Source organism: Cetorhinus maximus, chromosome 1, assembly GCF_964194155.1.
Source record: "Cetorhinus maximus chromosome 1, sCetMax3.hap1.1, whole genome shotgun sequence".
In the NCBI taxonomy this organism is placed as follows: domain Eukaryota; kingdom Metazoa; phylum Chordata; class Chondrichthyes; order Lamniformes; family Cetorhinidae; genus Cetorhinus; species Cetorhinus maximus.
The window spans coordinates 153,719,543-153,731,968 of NC_135879.1; the positions used below are offsets into that span (position 1 = coordinate 153,719,543).

Here is a 12,426-nt window from a genome sequence, read left to right on the forward strand (position 1 = left end):
GTTGTAACAAACTGCTACAAAGTCACAAAATAGGAATAAAACTGGACAGACCACCCAGCATCGACCTACGCACCAGAAACAACAATGGCAATCTCAGCCCTGTCGACCCTGCCAAGTCCTCCTTACTAACATCTAGGGGCTTGTGCCAAAATTGGGAGGACTGTCTCACAGGCTAGTCAAGCAGCAGCCTGACATAGTCATCCTCACGGAATCATACAGATAATGTCCCAGACACCACCATCACCATCCCCGGGTATGTCCTGTCGGCAGGACAGGCCCAGTGGAGGTGACAGCACAGTGGCATAGTCGGGAGGGAGTTGCCCTGGGAGCCCTCAACATCGGCTCCAGACCTCATGAAGTCTCTTGGCATCAGATCAAACATGGGCAAGGAAAACTCCTGCTGATTACCACGTACTGCCCTCCCTCAGTTGATGAATCAATGGTCCTCCATGTTGAACATCACTTGGAGGAAGCACTGAGGGTGCCAAGGGCACAGAATGTACTCTGGGTGGGGAACTTCAATGTCCATCACCAAGAGTGGCTTGGTAACATTACTACTGACTGAGCTGGCCAAGTCCTAAATGACATAACTGCTAGACTGGGTCTGCAGCAGGTAGTGAGGGAACCAACAGGAGGGAAAAACATACTTGACCTCATCCTCACCAACCTGCCTGCCGCAGATGCATCTTTCCATGACAGTGTCAGTAGGAGTGCCCACTGCACAGTCAATGTAGAAACAAAGTCCCATCTTCACAATGAGGATATCCTTGTGTTGTGTGGCACTATCACCTTGCTAAACGGGATGGATTTTGAACAGATCTAACAACTCAAGACTGGGCATCCATGAGGCACTGTGGGCCATCAGCAACAGAATTGTACTCGAACACAATCTGTAACCTCATGGCCCAGCATATCCCCCACTCTAACAATACCATCAAGCCTGGGGATCAACCCTGGTTCAATCATGAGTGCAGGAGGGCATGCCAAGAGCAGCACCAGGCATACCTAAAAATGAGGTGTCAGCCTGGTGAAGCTATAACACAGGACTGCTTGCGTGCCAAACAGCATAGGCTTAAAGTGATAGAGCTAGCGATCCCACAACCAATGGATCAGATCTAAGCTCTGCAGTCCTGCCACATCCAGTCATGAATGGTGGAGGATAATTAAACAAATCACTGGAAGAGGGTCCACAAATATCACCATCCTCAATGATGGAGGTGCCCAGCACAGCAGTGCAAAACATAAGGCTGAAGCATTCGCAACAATCTTCAGCCAGAAGTACTGAGTGGATGATCCATCTCGGCCTCCTCCGGAGGTCCCCAGCATCTTAGATGCCAGTATTCAGCCAATTCGATTCACTCCACGTGATATCAAGAAACGGTTGAAGGCACTGGATACTGCAAAGGCTATGGACCCTGACAATATTCTGGGAATAGTACTTGTGTTCCAGAACTTGCCGCGACCCTAGCAAAGCTGTTCCAGTGCAGCTACTACACTGACATCTACCCGGCTATGTGGAAAATTGCCCAGGTATGCCCTGTACACAAAAAGCAGGACAAATCCTCATTACCGCCCCATCAATCTACTCTCCATCATCAGTAAAGTAATGGAAGGGGTTATCAACAGTGCTATCAAGCGGCACTTGCTTAGCAATAAACTGCTCACTGATGCCCAATTTGGGTTCTGCCAGGGCCACTCAGCTCCTGACCTCATTACAGCCTTGGTTCAAACATGGACAAAAGAGCTGAACTCCCGAGGTGGGGTGAGGTAAGGGTGACTACCCTTGACATCAATTGACCGAGTGTGGCATCAAGGAGCCCAAGCAAAACTGCAGTCAATGGGCATCAGGGGGAAAACTCTCCACTGGTTGGAGCCATACCTAGCAAAAAGGAAGGTGGTCGTGGTTGTTGGAGGTCAGACATCTCAGCTCCAGGACATCACGGCAGGAATTCCTCAGGGTAGTGTCCCAACCATCTTCAGCTGCTTCATCAATGACCTTCCTTCCATCATTAGGTCAGAAGTGGGGATGTTCGCTCATGATTACACAATGTTCAGCACCATTTGTGACTCCTCAGATACTGAAGCAGTCCATGTCCAAATGCAGCAAGACCTGGACAATATCCAAGCTTGGGCTGACAAGTGGCAAATAACATTTGCACCACACAAGTGTCAGGCAATGACCATCTCCAAGAGAATATCCAACCATCGCCCCTTGATATTCAATGGCATTGCCATCACTGAATCCCCCACTATCAACATCCTGGGGGTTACCATTGACCAGAAACTGAACTGGACAAGCCAGATAAATACTGTGGCTACAAGAGCAAGTCAAAGGCTTGGAATCGTCCGACGAGTAACTCACCTCCCGGCTCCCCAAAGCCTGTCCACCATCTACAAGGCACAAGTCAGCAGTGTGATGGAATACTCCCCACTTGCCTGGATGAGTGCAGCTCCCACAACACTGAAGAAGCTGGACACGATCCAGGACAAAGCAGCCCGCTTGATTGGCACCACATCCACAAACATTCACTCCCTCCACCCATCAACGCACAGTAGCAGCAGTGTGTGCCATCTACCAGGTGCACTGCAGGAATTCACCAAGACTCCTTAAACAGCACCTTCCAAACTCACGACCACTACCACCTAGAAGATCAAGGGCAACAGATAGATGGGAGCACCACCACTTGGAGGTTCCCCTCCAAGTCACTCACCATTCTGACTTGGGAATATATTGCTGTTCCTTCACTGTCGCTGGGTCAAAATCCTGGAACTCCCTTCCTAACAGCACTCTGGGTATACCTACACACATGGACTGCAGCGGTTCAAGAAGGCAGCTCACCACCGCATACTCAAGGGCAACTAGGGATGGGTAATAAATGCTGGCCCAGCCAGCGAAGCCCACATCCCGTGAATGAATTTTTAAAAATTTATTTTAAAATCGGGAAGGGCAAAAAATGGGAACTCCACAGAAGGTGCTGCAGTAGACACGTTGTAAACTTTACACAGATGATTATTACTGGAAATGCACAAGCAATTGTACAGCATAACTAATAGTCTGGCGCAAGTACCAAGAAAAAAAATCTTTTATTGGTTTTAACTAAAGTAACATTTCAAATAAATTTTCAGATTAGGTTGCAACATCCACTGATTCACAGCAGGTTACTGAAGAAAATTGTAGAATTTTTTTCTATAAGACAACTAGACTGTGGTGTTAATGACTGGAAGAAATAAAATGACCCAAAGATTGACTTCAGACTAAGGTTCTTACCCGAGGCTATAATGAGGCAAATATTAAACCGGGAGCTGTCATGCAGTTAATCCTTATGTTGGAAGATACATTGAAGGTTAATGCATATAAAGGATTATCTAGAACATCTATTTCTAATTCTAGTATAACTTCGCTTTTGATTATAATTATTCTACCTTGCAGATTGGAGAGGCAATAGTAGGTAGAGGAAATGAAACATTGAACAAGTCATTATTTTCCCAAGGTTCAACTGGAATACACAAAATAACTTTTGCAGTCCAAGTTTACTGGTCAGGCTGGAAATAGGGTTTGTTTAATTCCAATGAACAATGTGAAAAGTGATGGGCATCTTGCGAGCCAATAAAAACAAGCAACCAGACCTTATGTAAGTAAGAAACAAATTTGAAGCCTTTATTTACAAAAAGGTTTAAAAACAAATAATACCTTGTTTTTCACATAATTGTTTTATAAAAGGTCCATTAAGTTACAGTTCTGTAACAAAATGAAATAACAGAACACATTAATTACATCGTAGTCACATTGGTCTGGGGATTTTGACCTTTTGCTAAGCTCGTTGAAATCTAATAAGGACTGAATTCTGCAACATGCATTTGATGGTTTCAGGCAAGTACCAGCTATTCACTAAAGGTCTTCCTGCTCAGCTGCTCTAAATGCATGCAGAATACAATGCATAAGACTCAATAATATATTACATGGTGTTTACAGTTCATATATAATGTACTAAAGGGGTTGCATAGCATGTCATGCTGCATCAAAACCAGCATCACTCAGTTGATATACCTACTTAATGCTACTCATGGAATTGCAATACTGTAAAAAGACAAAGTCTGGCTTTTCAAAGATTTTTTAAAATTCCACCTTTTTGATCCTACAGAAGTAAAATGTTAAATAAAACAGTAGCATTAAAGTGTTGATTATGAATTTCTATTAATTCCGGGTTGTGTGTGGTAACAGCCACTTTGAAAGCCCTAACAGCATTACAATTCAATTTTACAATGCATGTATGGCCTCGCACTGTGCTAGCAGAGAAACAATTGTCTACCTCTCCATTATCAAGGGCTTGAATCTCTTCAGACAACAACCCAAAGCACTTAAAATGATTTGATCAGTTCTCAGCTATATTCCAAAACAGGAAAACCCTGCTTGTTTTCCCTCGTGTGAATATGTGCTTCCTGTCATTTGCTCTACAGGAGCACAACAGTGGGTAAAAGAGAAGTTGAAGCCCGATTCTCCACTAGGTAGGCAGGAAGGTGAGTCAGAAATAAAAACACTGATTAAAATGTAATTAAATGACAAAATTTCTGCATTACTCTGTTTGAAAAAGGATTTGATCAAAGAAAACCCCAACTGAAGTTAAAAATTCCATGTAAATTGGACAGTGCTTTTTTAAACTTTTTGGAGAAAGCCTAGCTTTGGTGTAACTGAGATGCTCCTGCAATGTTGTAATTACTGTCAATGAGAATGAAAATATATCTTTTATAATAAAGCCAAGTTTTTAAAAAATCTCAGAACATTCTTCAGTTGAAAAAAGGCTCATTGTCATAAACAATATCATATCACAGACATAATCTGGCACTAATGACATCAGTGCTCGGGTGTGACCAGTATAAATTGTAAGTTTTTTAAAACTGAAATTAAACTCATTCAAGTTTTATTTTATTACAACAATGCAGTTCATGTACAAACAGGCGTAGTAGCTGCAACACTAAGCATGTTAGATGCTGGTTTTGGTTCAGCTAGCTGCACTTCCGATATGTTAGAATTGAATGTATGGGAGGCATTCCCAGAAGAAACTGATGTTAAAAGGAAAAATTGTAAGGCAACACTTACAGGTCTCCTTCTTCAACTGCAGCAAATACAAGAGCTTCAGTAATATTATTTGCTACCACAAACCGGTAGCGGAGATGCTGTCACACTAAGCCAGCAGGCACGAAAAATCCATAAACAGTAACTCAATGGTGTGAAGTAGTTCAAGTTTCCGAGCTTTCTCATCTCACTTGTGAGAACGTGAGAACAAGAAGCAGCAAAATTCCCATAAAATAGAGGAACCAGTCACTCTTTAAAGTGCAAATTCGATGGTCCACAATCCTGAATAGCTAAAATTCCTGTTTTTATTTTAAGTGCCACATATTAGATTAGATAAATAACCAGTTGATACTTATTGCATGCTTTTAGGAAGAAGGGGGGAAAATAACTGCTTGAAAATTCATCCAGGTGGTTATTCTTCCCACTTTTTCCAGCAACTTTTCAAAGAAAATCTGTATTGGAACTAATTGGGCAGATTATACCAACATGGAGTTTCCTTATCAAGGTCAGAACGACCAAGATGTTGGCACAAATCTAGTGAACAGAAAGAACAGGGAAAAGAAGGAAACCTGAATGTCTGAGCAACTCAGACACAGATAAAAATTAGATCCAGTATATGTGGCCCAAAAAATTAATCTCCCCATTTCCGGTCAAGGCTGCTGTTTATTGGCTTCTTCTTCGTATGCATTTCCCGTACCATTCTGAACATATGACGAGCCTGAGCCAAGGCCATACAGGTGGCCACAATATTTGGCATCATCAATGTGATCCTCAAAGAACATCTGGAAGAAAAAAAGATAGACAAGAAAACAAATCAAAATTCAGAAAAGTCTCTACTAGGTAAAAGATTCTTCTAAACAAAATATGTTGGCTTTCTTAATCTATTTTCGGCACCTTAACCTTTAGGGTACTGCAGAAAAATTAACTATTATTTTGAGGATCAATGAGTTTAGTAACCACTTCTGGTTCTGAATTACCTGATCACAACTCGCCAAGCATTGTTGTTCTGACTTTTTGATTGTTTAGTAACTGCTTCCCAAAAAGACAATTAAAATCCACTTTAAAAAAAATTACTCTGAATCAATCACACAGAAGTAATGTATTTGTATGATTGATTCACGTTAGCTAGCTAATTGTAACTTGCAGAATGTACGACAAAATCTAATATGCAATTCTGATGTTGATTTACACACATTTTGCTCTAAAACTAAGAATTACAATTATAAAACCCAGACACCAATAATAGGCTGCTTACATCTATTTTGGCATAGATTAAGCAATTATTCTTAGTACATTAGCTTAGCTGTTAATCCTAGTGGCTAACTGTGCATTTCCACCTATATACATACCACAATGGTAACTGAGCTAAGTCTAAAGTATATTTTGTTGCAACAATAAAATCACAGAATTGTTAGAGCATGGAAGGAAGCCATTTGGCCCATCTTGTCTGTGCCAGCTCTCCAAATGAGCAATTCACTTAAGTGCCATTCCACTGCCTTCTCCCCGCAACCCTGCACATTCTTCCTTTTCAGATAATAATCTAATTCCCTCTCGACTGAATCTGCCCCCACCACACCCTCAAGTAGCGTATTCCAGGTCTTAACCACTCGCTGCATGATAAGTTTCTCCCAATATCTCCATTGCTTCTTTTGCCAATTATCTTAAATCTGTGCCCTCTCATTCTTGATCTTTCCACCTTTGGGAACAGTTCTTCCCCTATTTACTCTGTCCAGACCTTTGATAATTTTGAATAGCTCTATCAAATCTTCTCTCAACCTATTCTCCAAGGAAAACAGCCCCAGCTTCTCCAAACTATCTATGTAACTGAAGTTGCTGATCCTTGGAACCATTCTCATGAATCTTTTCTGCACCCTCTCTAATGCTTTCACATCCTTCCTAAAGTGTGGCACCCAGAATTGGATGCAATACTCCAGTTGAGGCCAAACTGGTGTTTTATACAAGTTCAACATAACCGCCTTGGTCTTGTAATCTATGCCCCTACTAATAAAGCAGAGGATACTGTATGCTTTACCTACACTCACCTTCAAATGACCTCTGCTCCTATACCCCCTTTAGAATTGTACCCCTTATTTTATATTGTCTCTCTGTACTCTTCCTACCAAAATTAATCACTTCACACTTCTCTGCATTGAATTTCATCTGCCACTTGTCCGCCTATTCCATCAATCCACAACTTGTCTATGTCCTTTTGAAGTTCTACACTAGCCTCCTCACAGTTCTCAATGTTTCCAAGTTTTGTATCATCTGCAAATTTTGAAATTGTGCCATGCTTACCAAAGCCTGGGTCATTAATATATACCAGGAAGAGCAAGGGTCTGAATACTGACCCCTGAGGAACTCCACTACAAAACTTCCTCCAGTCCAAGAAACATCCATTAGTCACTACTCTGTTACCTATCACGCAGCCATGTTGCTGTTGTCCCTTTTATTCCATGAGCTATAACTTTGCTCAAGTCGATTGTGCGGCACTGTATCAAATGCCTTTTGGAAGTCCATGTACACCACATCAAAACCATCAGCTTCATTAACCCTCTCTTCAATAAACTCCAGCAAGTTAAACACAACTTTCCCTTAACAAATCAATGCTGACTTTCCTTAGTTAGCCTACAGTTGCCCAAGTGACCATTAATTTTGTCCCGAATTATTGTTTCTAGAAGCTCCCCCACCACCAAAGTTAAACTAACTTGTTTCTCATTGCCGGGCTTAGAGCTAAACATAGGGCCAAAAATTTAATATGGCTAATTTGCATGTGGAGGGGTAGCGATGCACAATTACCCCACGCTTGATCAAGGTGATGTAGACAGCACAGAAACCTTGTGTTGTTTGCTCTGTTCCATGATTGCGCCATGCAGCCCAGCACTAAATGCGCTGCTAAGCGGCTGCAAATTTATCAGGAAGCCCAGATTCCTGTGAAGCTAACACATTAAAGCCAGCCTGCCCTTTTTAAAGGGATAATGCATTCTAGCAGTAGCATCTGTTGGAACTGTTTCAGAAAGTGTTTCTCACAGGAAATAAATAGTATCAATGGAGCAGCTAGAGAGAGAAGGCTCCCAGGTTCTTCAATGCAGCATTGGAGGTTTTAGTTTAGGAGGTGGAAAGGAGGAGAGGTGTGTTCGGTTTTGGCAGGAGGCCTGGAAGCCCTCCAGACATACTCTGAAAGGAAATGGAAGAAGGTCTCCCTCGGGGTCGACACAAAGAGACTGGTCCAGAGGACCTGGTTGTAGTACTGCAAAGAAATTCAATTACCTTACACAAATGGTCAAGGTCAGTGAATGCATCTTCAAAAGCATCACCTACCCATCACATGACTAACTTCACACATTTTCAACTCACCCATCAACAATTTCTAGCAACTACAACTCATGCCTAAATTCAAATGCTCTAATGACCCTCAAACACTTCCTACTGTTGCAAGCCTTATACCCACATCTTGCAGATTCTGTATACTTCCAGCTATACAGCTGTGACAGGCAAAACACCCAAACACATTGCAATACGCTCAATGACACTCTTCCTACTTTCTTGCAGGACAAAGTGGCACCTAATATGAGTGAGCTGTAGATAGCCACTGGGGAGCAGACATGGCTGCTTCTCTTCAGCCCCTTGGAAAGGACGGTACTCCAAATTATTGGCACAGAAATTACTGAGGCCGCTGCAACCATCATTAATGAAAGCTTCCAGGATGATAACATATTCTTGCCTATGCACCCTGTCAGATCCCACTTCAAGCAAGTGTTGAAAGGGAGGGAGGGGGTTGGGAGAGGGAAGCGGTGAGCAAAACAGCTGTTTCGAAAAACAGACTGTGTGCGTGTGGTTACAATGTGGTTCTTGGCACATACGTAACAACCACGCTAAACTGAAAATGGAGTCAGTGCTATTTGGGTAAGTTCTGTTATTTACAAACTACGTTAAAATACACTATTAGATTGTGCTTTAAATGGGAGATACCTGCTCAAAGTTGCAGATGGTGCGACTATGACCCCTTGCTCTCCACCTACCCTGCCCTCCCATTAACCTAACCCTGCCTTCCCGCATTTGTATTTAGGTATTCTAGAACTGCTCCCTGGCCAGCCAGCATAGCCTGATGAAGAGTGTGAACCAGAGCAGATGTCAGGTGAAGAAGCACTGTCACGCGGAAACATGCTGCCATCAGTTCAGATAGAGGCACTGCATGGACTTTGGAGTGTGGTTTAGAGCTGTAATCAGCAGTCACTCATGCTGCAGCCAGACTGGGAGGGGGGACTGTGCATGTGCCAGCTACCAGAGGGCAAGGTCGCAGACGAGTTCTTTCGCAGAGAACTCAAACAAGGGCTTTGTTGAGGCAACATAAAGACAGACTTATGGGCATGTACACAGAAATGCTTGGTGCATTTGCTGGCCAACCATTGTCGTCACTGTCAAGCGGATGGGGGAGCCCTTCTCCAACTTGGCACACTGCTTTCAGCAGAGATGCCCAGGCTGCTGCCATCATGGCTGCTGATCTCAAAGGGACATGCAGACTCTCAGCAGTCCGGCAATCTATCCTCCAACAGATTACTAGAATTGCCGAGATGCCACCCATAGGGAGTGGCAATGGCTCTTTGGTTCACAAATCTTATGTCCTTTCTCAGGATGACAGAATCTGTGCTCCCATTGCTCTCATCACTGCCACTCTGCCAGTTCCCTTGCTGATGCCTCTCACCCAGCCAGCCAGTCCAAACTGCTGCAGCCCATGCCGGGGCGGTGCAGTCCATAGCTCAGCCCTCTACAGTCTCCTACTGAAAGTCAGTAGGCCTTCACCAGCTATGCTGCACCCACTGTGGTAGTACTATGACAAAGCAATAGGCCAGGCAAAGGCAGCCACAAGACAGGTAAAAAAGGGAATACACAATGGTAAGGAGTTATGTTTTGTAAATATTATTTGAATGCATCATTCATCAGATGTAATTTTTTTAAACAAATGAGCAATGTACCCAAGATGAATTTCCATATGGACAAAGTGAACTGATTGACTGATTATTATTCAGTGTTATTAGATAAAGTTGTTACAGGTTATTTTTAGTGGTGTCTTTTATTTCAAGATTTTGACAAAGAGGACATTGTGATACTGCATTGCTGAGGGATGGAAAGGTGGGAAATTGTGGAGCAACAGTGATGAGAGGATATTTTCAAGGGAACTCTAGTCTGATGAGCTGCTCAGGGACAGCAAAGCTGTCTCCTTCATTCCTGCTCCCAAGGTGTTCATTAAAGGTCAGATGGCAAGATCTGTGCCTTCATCATTGCAAGGTCAAGTAGAACACAGCAAACTACTGCAAGTTTGGAAACACATTCTGACAAGTATTGGATGGCATTACTTCCATCACCCTTCAAGCAGTTCCTGCAGTGGAACTATTGTTTGAGAATGACCGATGGCTTGCTCCACAATGTCAAACAAATTTGTACTGTTTTCTTTTTTCTACAGCTTGCATTAGGACAAAAATTTTAAATACTTATACAAAGCTTACACAAACCAATACAAGCTTTGAAGGTAAAAAGCACCTCTGCACCTAGTGCTTCTCTCAAATTTCCAATGTTTGTCTTTTACTTACACTGCATAAATTTTTATGAACAGTGTAACCACTCAAGTGACCTTTCAGAAAAGCTTTCCTTACTCATACGTCAGCACTCATCATAAGTGGATTCCACTCTTTAGCTTTATGGGTTTAAAGACTGCTAATATAAAAATAAACCACTTTTCTAAACTATCTGATTGAAACAATGGGGAGAGACTTGTGGCCTTTCTCAAACAATTCTTGCCAAATCATTATATCTTCACATTGTACAACTGCATTGAGCATTGCTGCTATTTATCCAAGGGGTATATATTTGGAAAGAATTAGGTTTACACATGTAAAGATTTTTGACAGGACTACAAGTATCAATTGAAGCACTAAAAATTTAATTTCAAACCATTGCGGCATAAAGAACACAACATTACAAATTCAAGTATTTATATATTATTTTAGCAAAAATAGAAATAAAATATACGGTGTACATTTAACACTATGATCAGTTTTCCATCAATTCTGGATTGTAATTCTCAAATTAGAGAACCACTCACATTTAAAATCATTCCGCTGAGCATTTGCACTGCAGCAGATAAACAGCCCACATAAAATATTGAAGGAAAAAATTATTTTTTTGGTTCTCCATATTCAAGTCCAAACAACCTACAGTATTCTAAGTGGAGAGATATGTTTATTGATGGAATATTCTTCAATCTAGCGAAGTAAATGCTGACTTGGGTTGAAGTACTCAAAAATGAAAAGAATACTCAGTGAGCACACTTTCTTAAGCCAATTATGGGTGAACAATGAATGCTGGCTTTGCCAGCGATGCTCATATCCCACAAAAGAAAATAAAAAATAAAAAGTAGGGGGATATGGGTTCAGTTCTAATACAGGAGTTGTCAGAAAATGGTCCATGATTCGGAGTGAGGGCCTAAACAACAAAATTAACTGAACGACTTTTATTTAATATCTACTTTGTTTTTAGATTGCTATTACAAGAAATTAAATGAAAAGGTAGAACTGTCTTTTACTATTGTACAGCATGGCATTCCTAGAGTCTTAAGCGCAATTCACAATTTGAGCAAATAATCTAGGCGGAGAATTTAGTGCAGTACTATGGTAATTCTGTGTTGTCAAAGGTAACATCTTTCAGGCGAGATGTTAAACTGAGGTCCAGTCCTCATGTCCAGGTGGATGTAAAATATCCCACATCACTTTCTCAAAGAGGAGTAAAGATCTGCGAGATTGACTGGCCAATATTAATCCCTAAATAATTGCCATCAAAAAAATGAACTGGTCATTCATTTCACTGTTGTTCATAGGACCTTGCTATGTGCAAAATTGGCTGTCATGTTTGTATACAAAACAACAGTGACTACACTACAAAACAATTGCACTGGGACATTGAGGACGTTAAAGACACTGCTGGTTCTTTTTCTTCTAGTTTCTTTTCTTTCATTCAATAATATCTCTAATTATATGAGTATAGTTAATTTTATTATTATGATATTAATAGTATTAGGATCTGGAATGCAGTCAGAGTGTGGTGAAGGCAGATTCAATTGAGGCCTTCCAAAGATAAGCGAGTGATTGAAAATAAAAGAAATTCAGGGCTGCAGGGAACAGGGAGGGGAGTGGGACTAAACGGGTGTTTTTACAGAAAGTTGGCACGGATGCAACAGGCCAAATGGTCTTCTTTGCTGTATCCATTCCATGATTTTATAAGTAAACACTAAATTCTGAAACTTAGGTGAAAATATTAGATAAAAACAATATTAACCACTCACAGATGATGTGTCGAGT

General features: G+C 41.6%; 1 protein-coding gene across 1 annotated transcript in view; it reads right to left on the minus strand.

Moving 5' to 3' along the window:
* Positions 1 to 3,628: 3,628 nt before the first annotated feature.
* The window catches only part of cnot7 (CCR4-NOT transcription complex, subunit 7), a 58,339-nt gene continuing 49,541 nt past the window's right edge, over positions 3,629 to 12,426 (minus strand). The window contains exon 7 of the mRNA XM_078548558.1: positions 3,629 to 5,856. Within this exon, the coding sequence (XP_078404684.1) occupies positions 5,725 to 5,856 (132 nt within the window). The 3' untranslated portion in view covers positions 3,629 to 5,724. The remainder of the gene's footprint in view (positions 5,857 to 12,426) is intronic.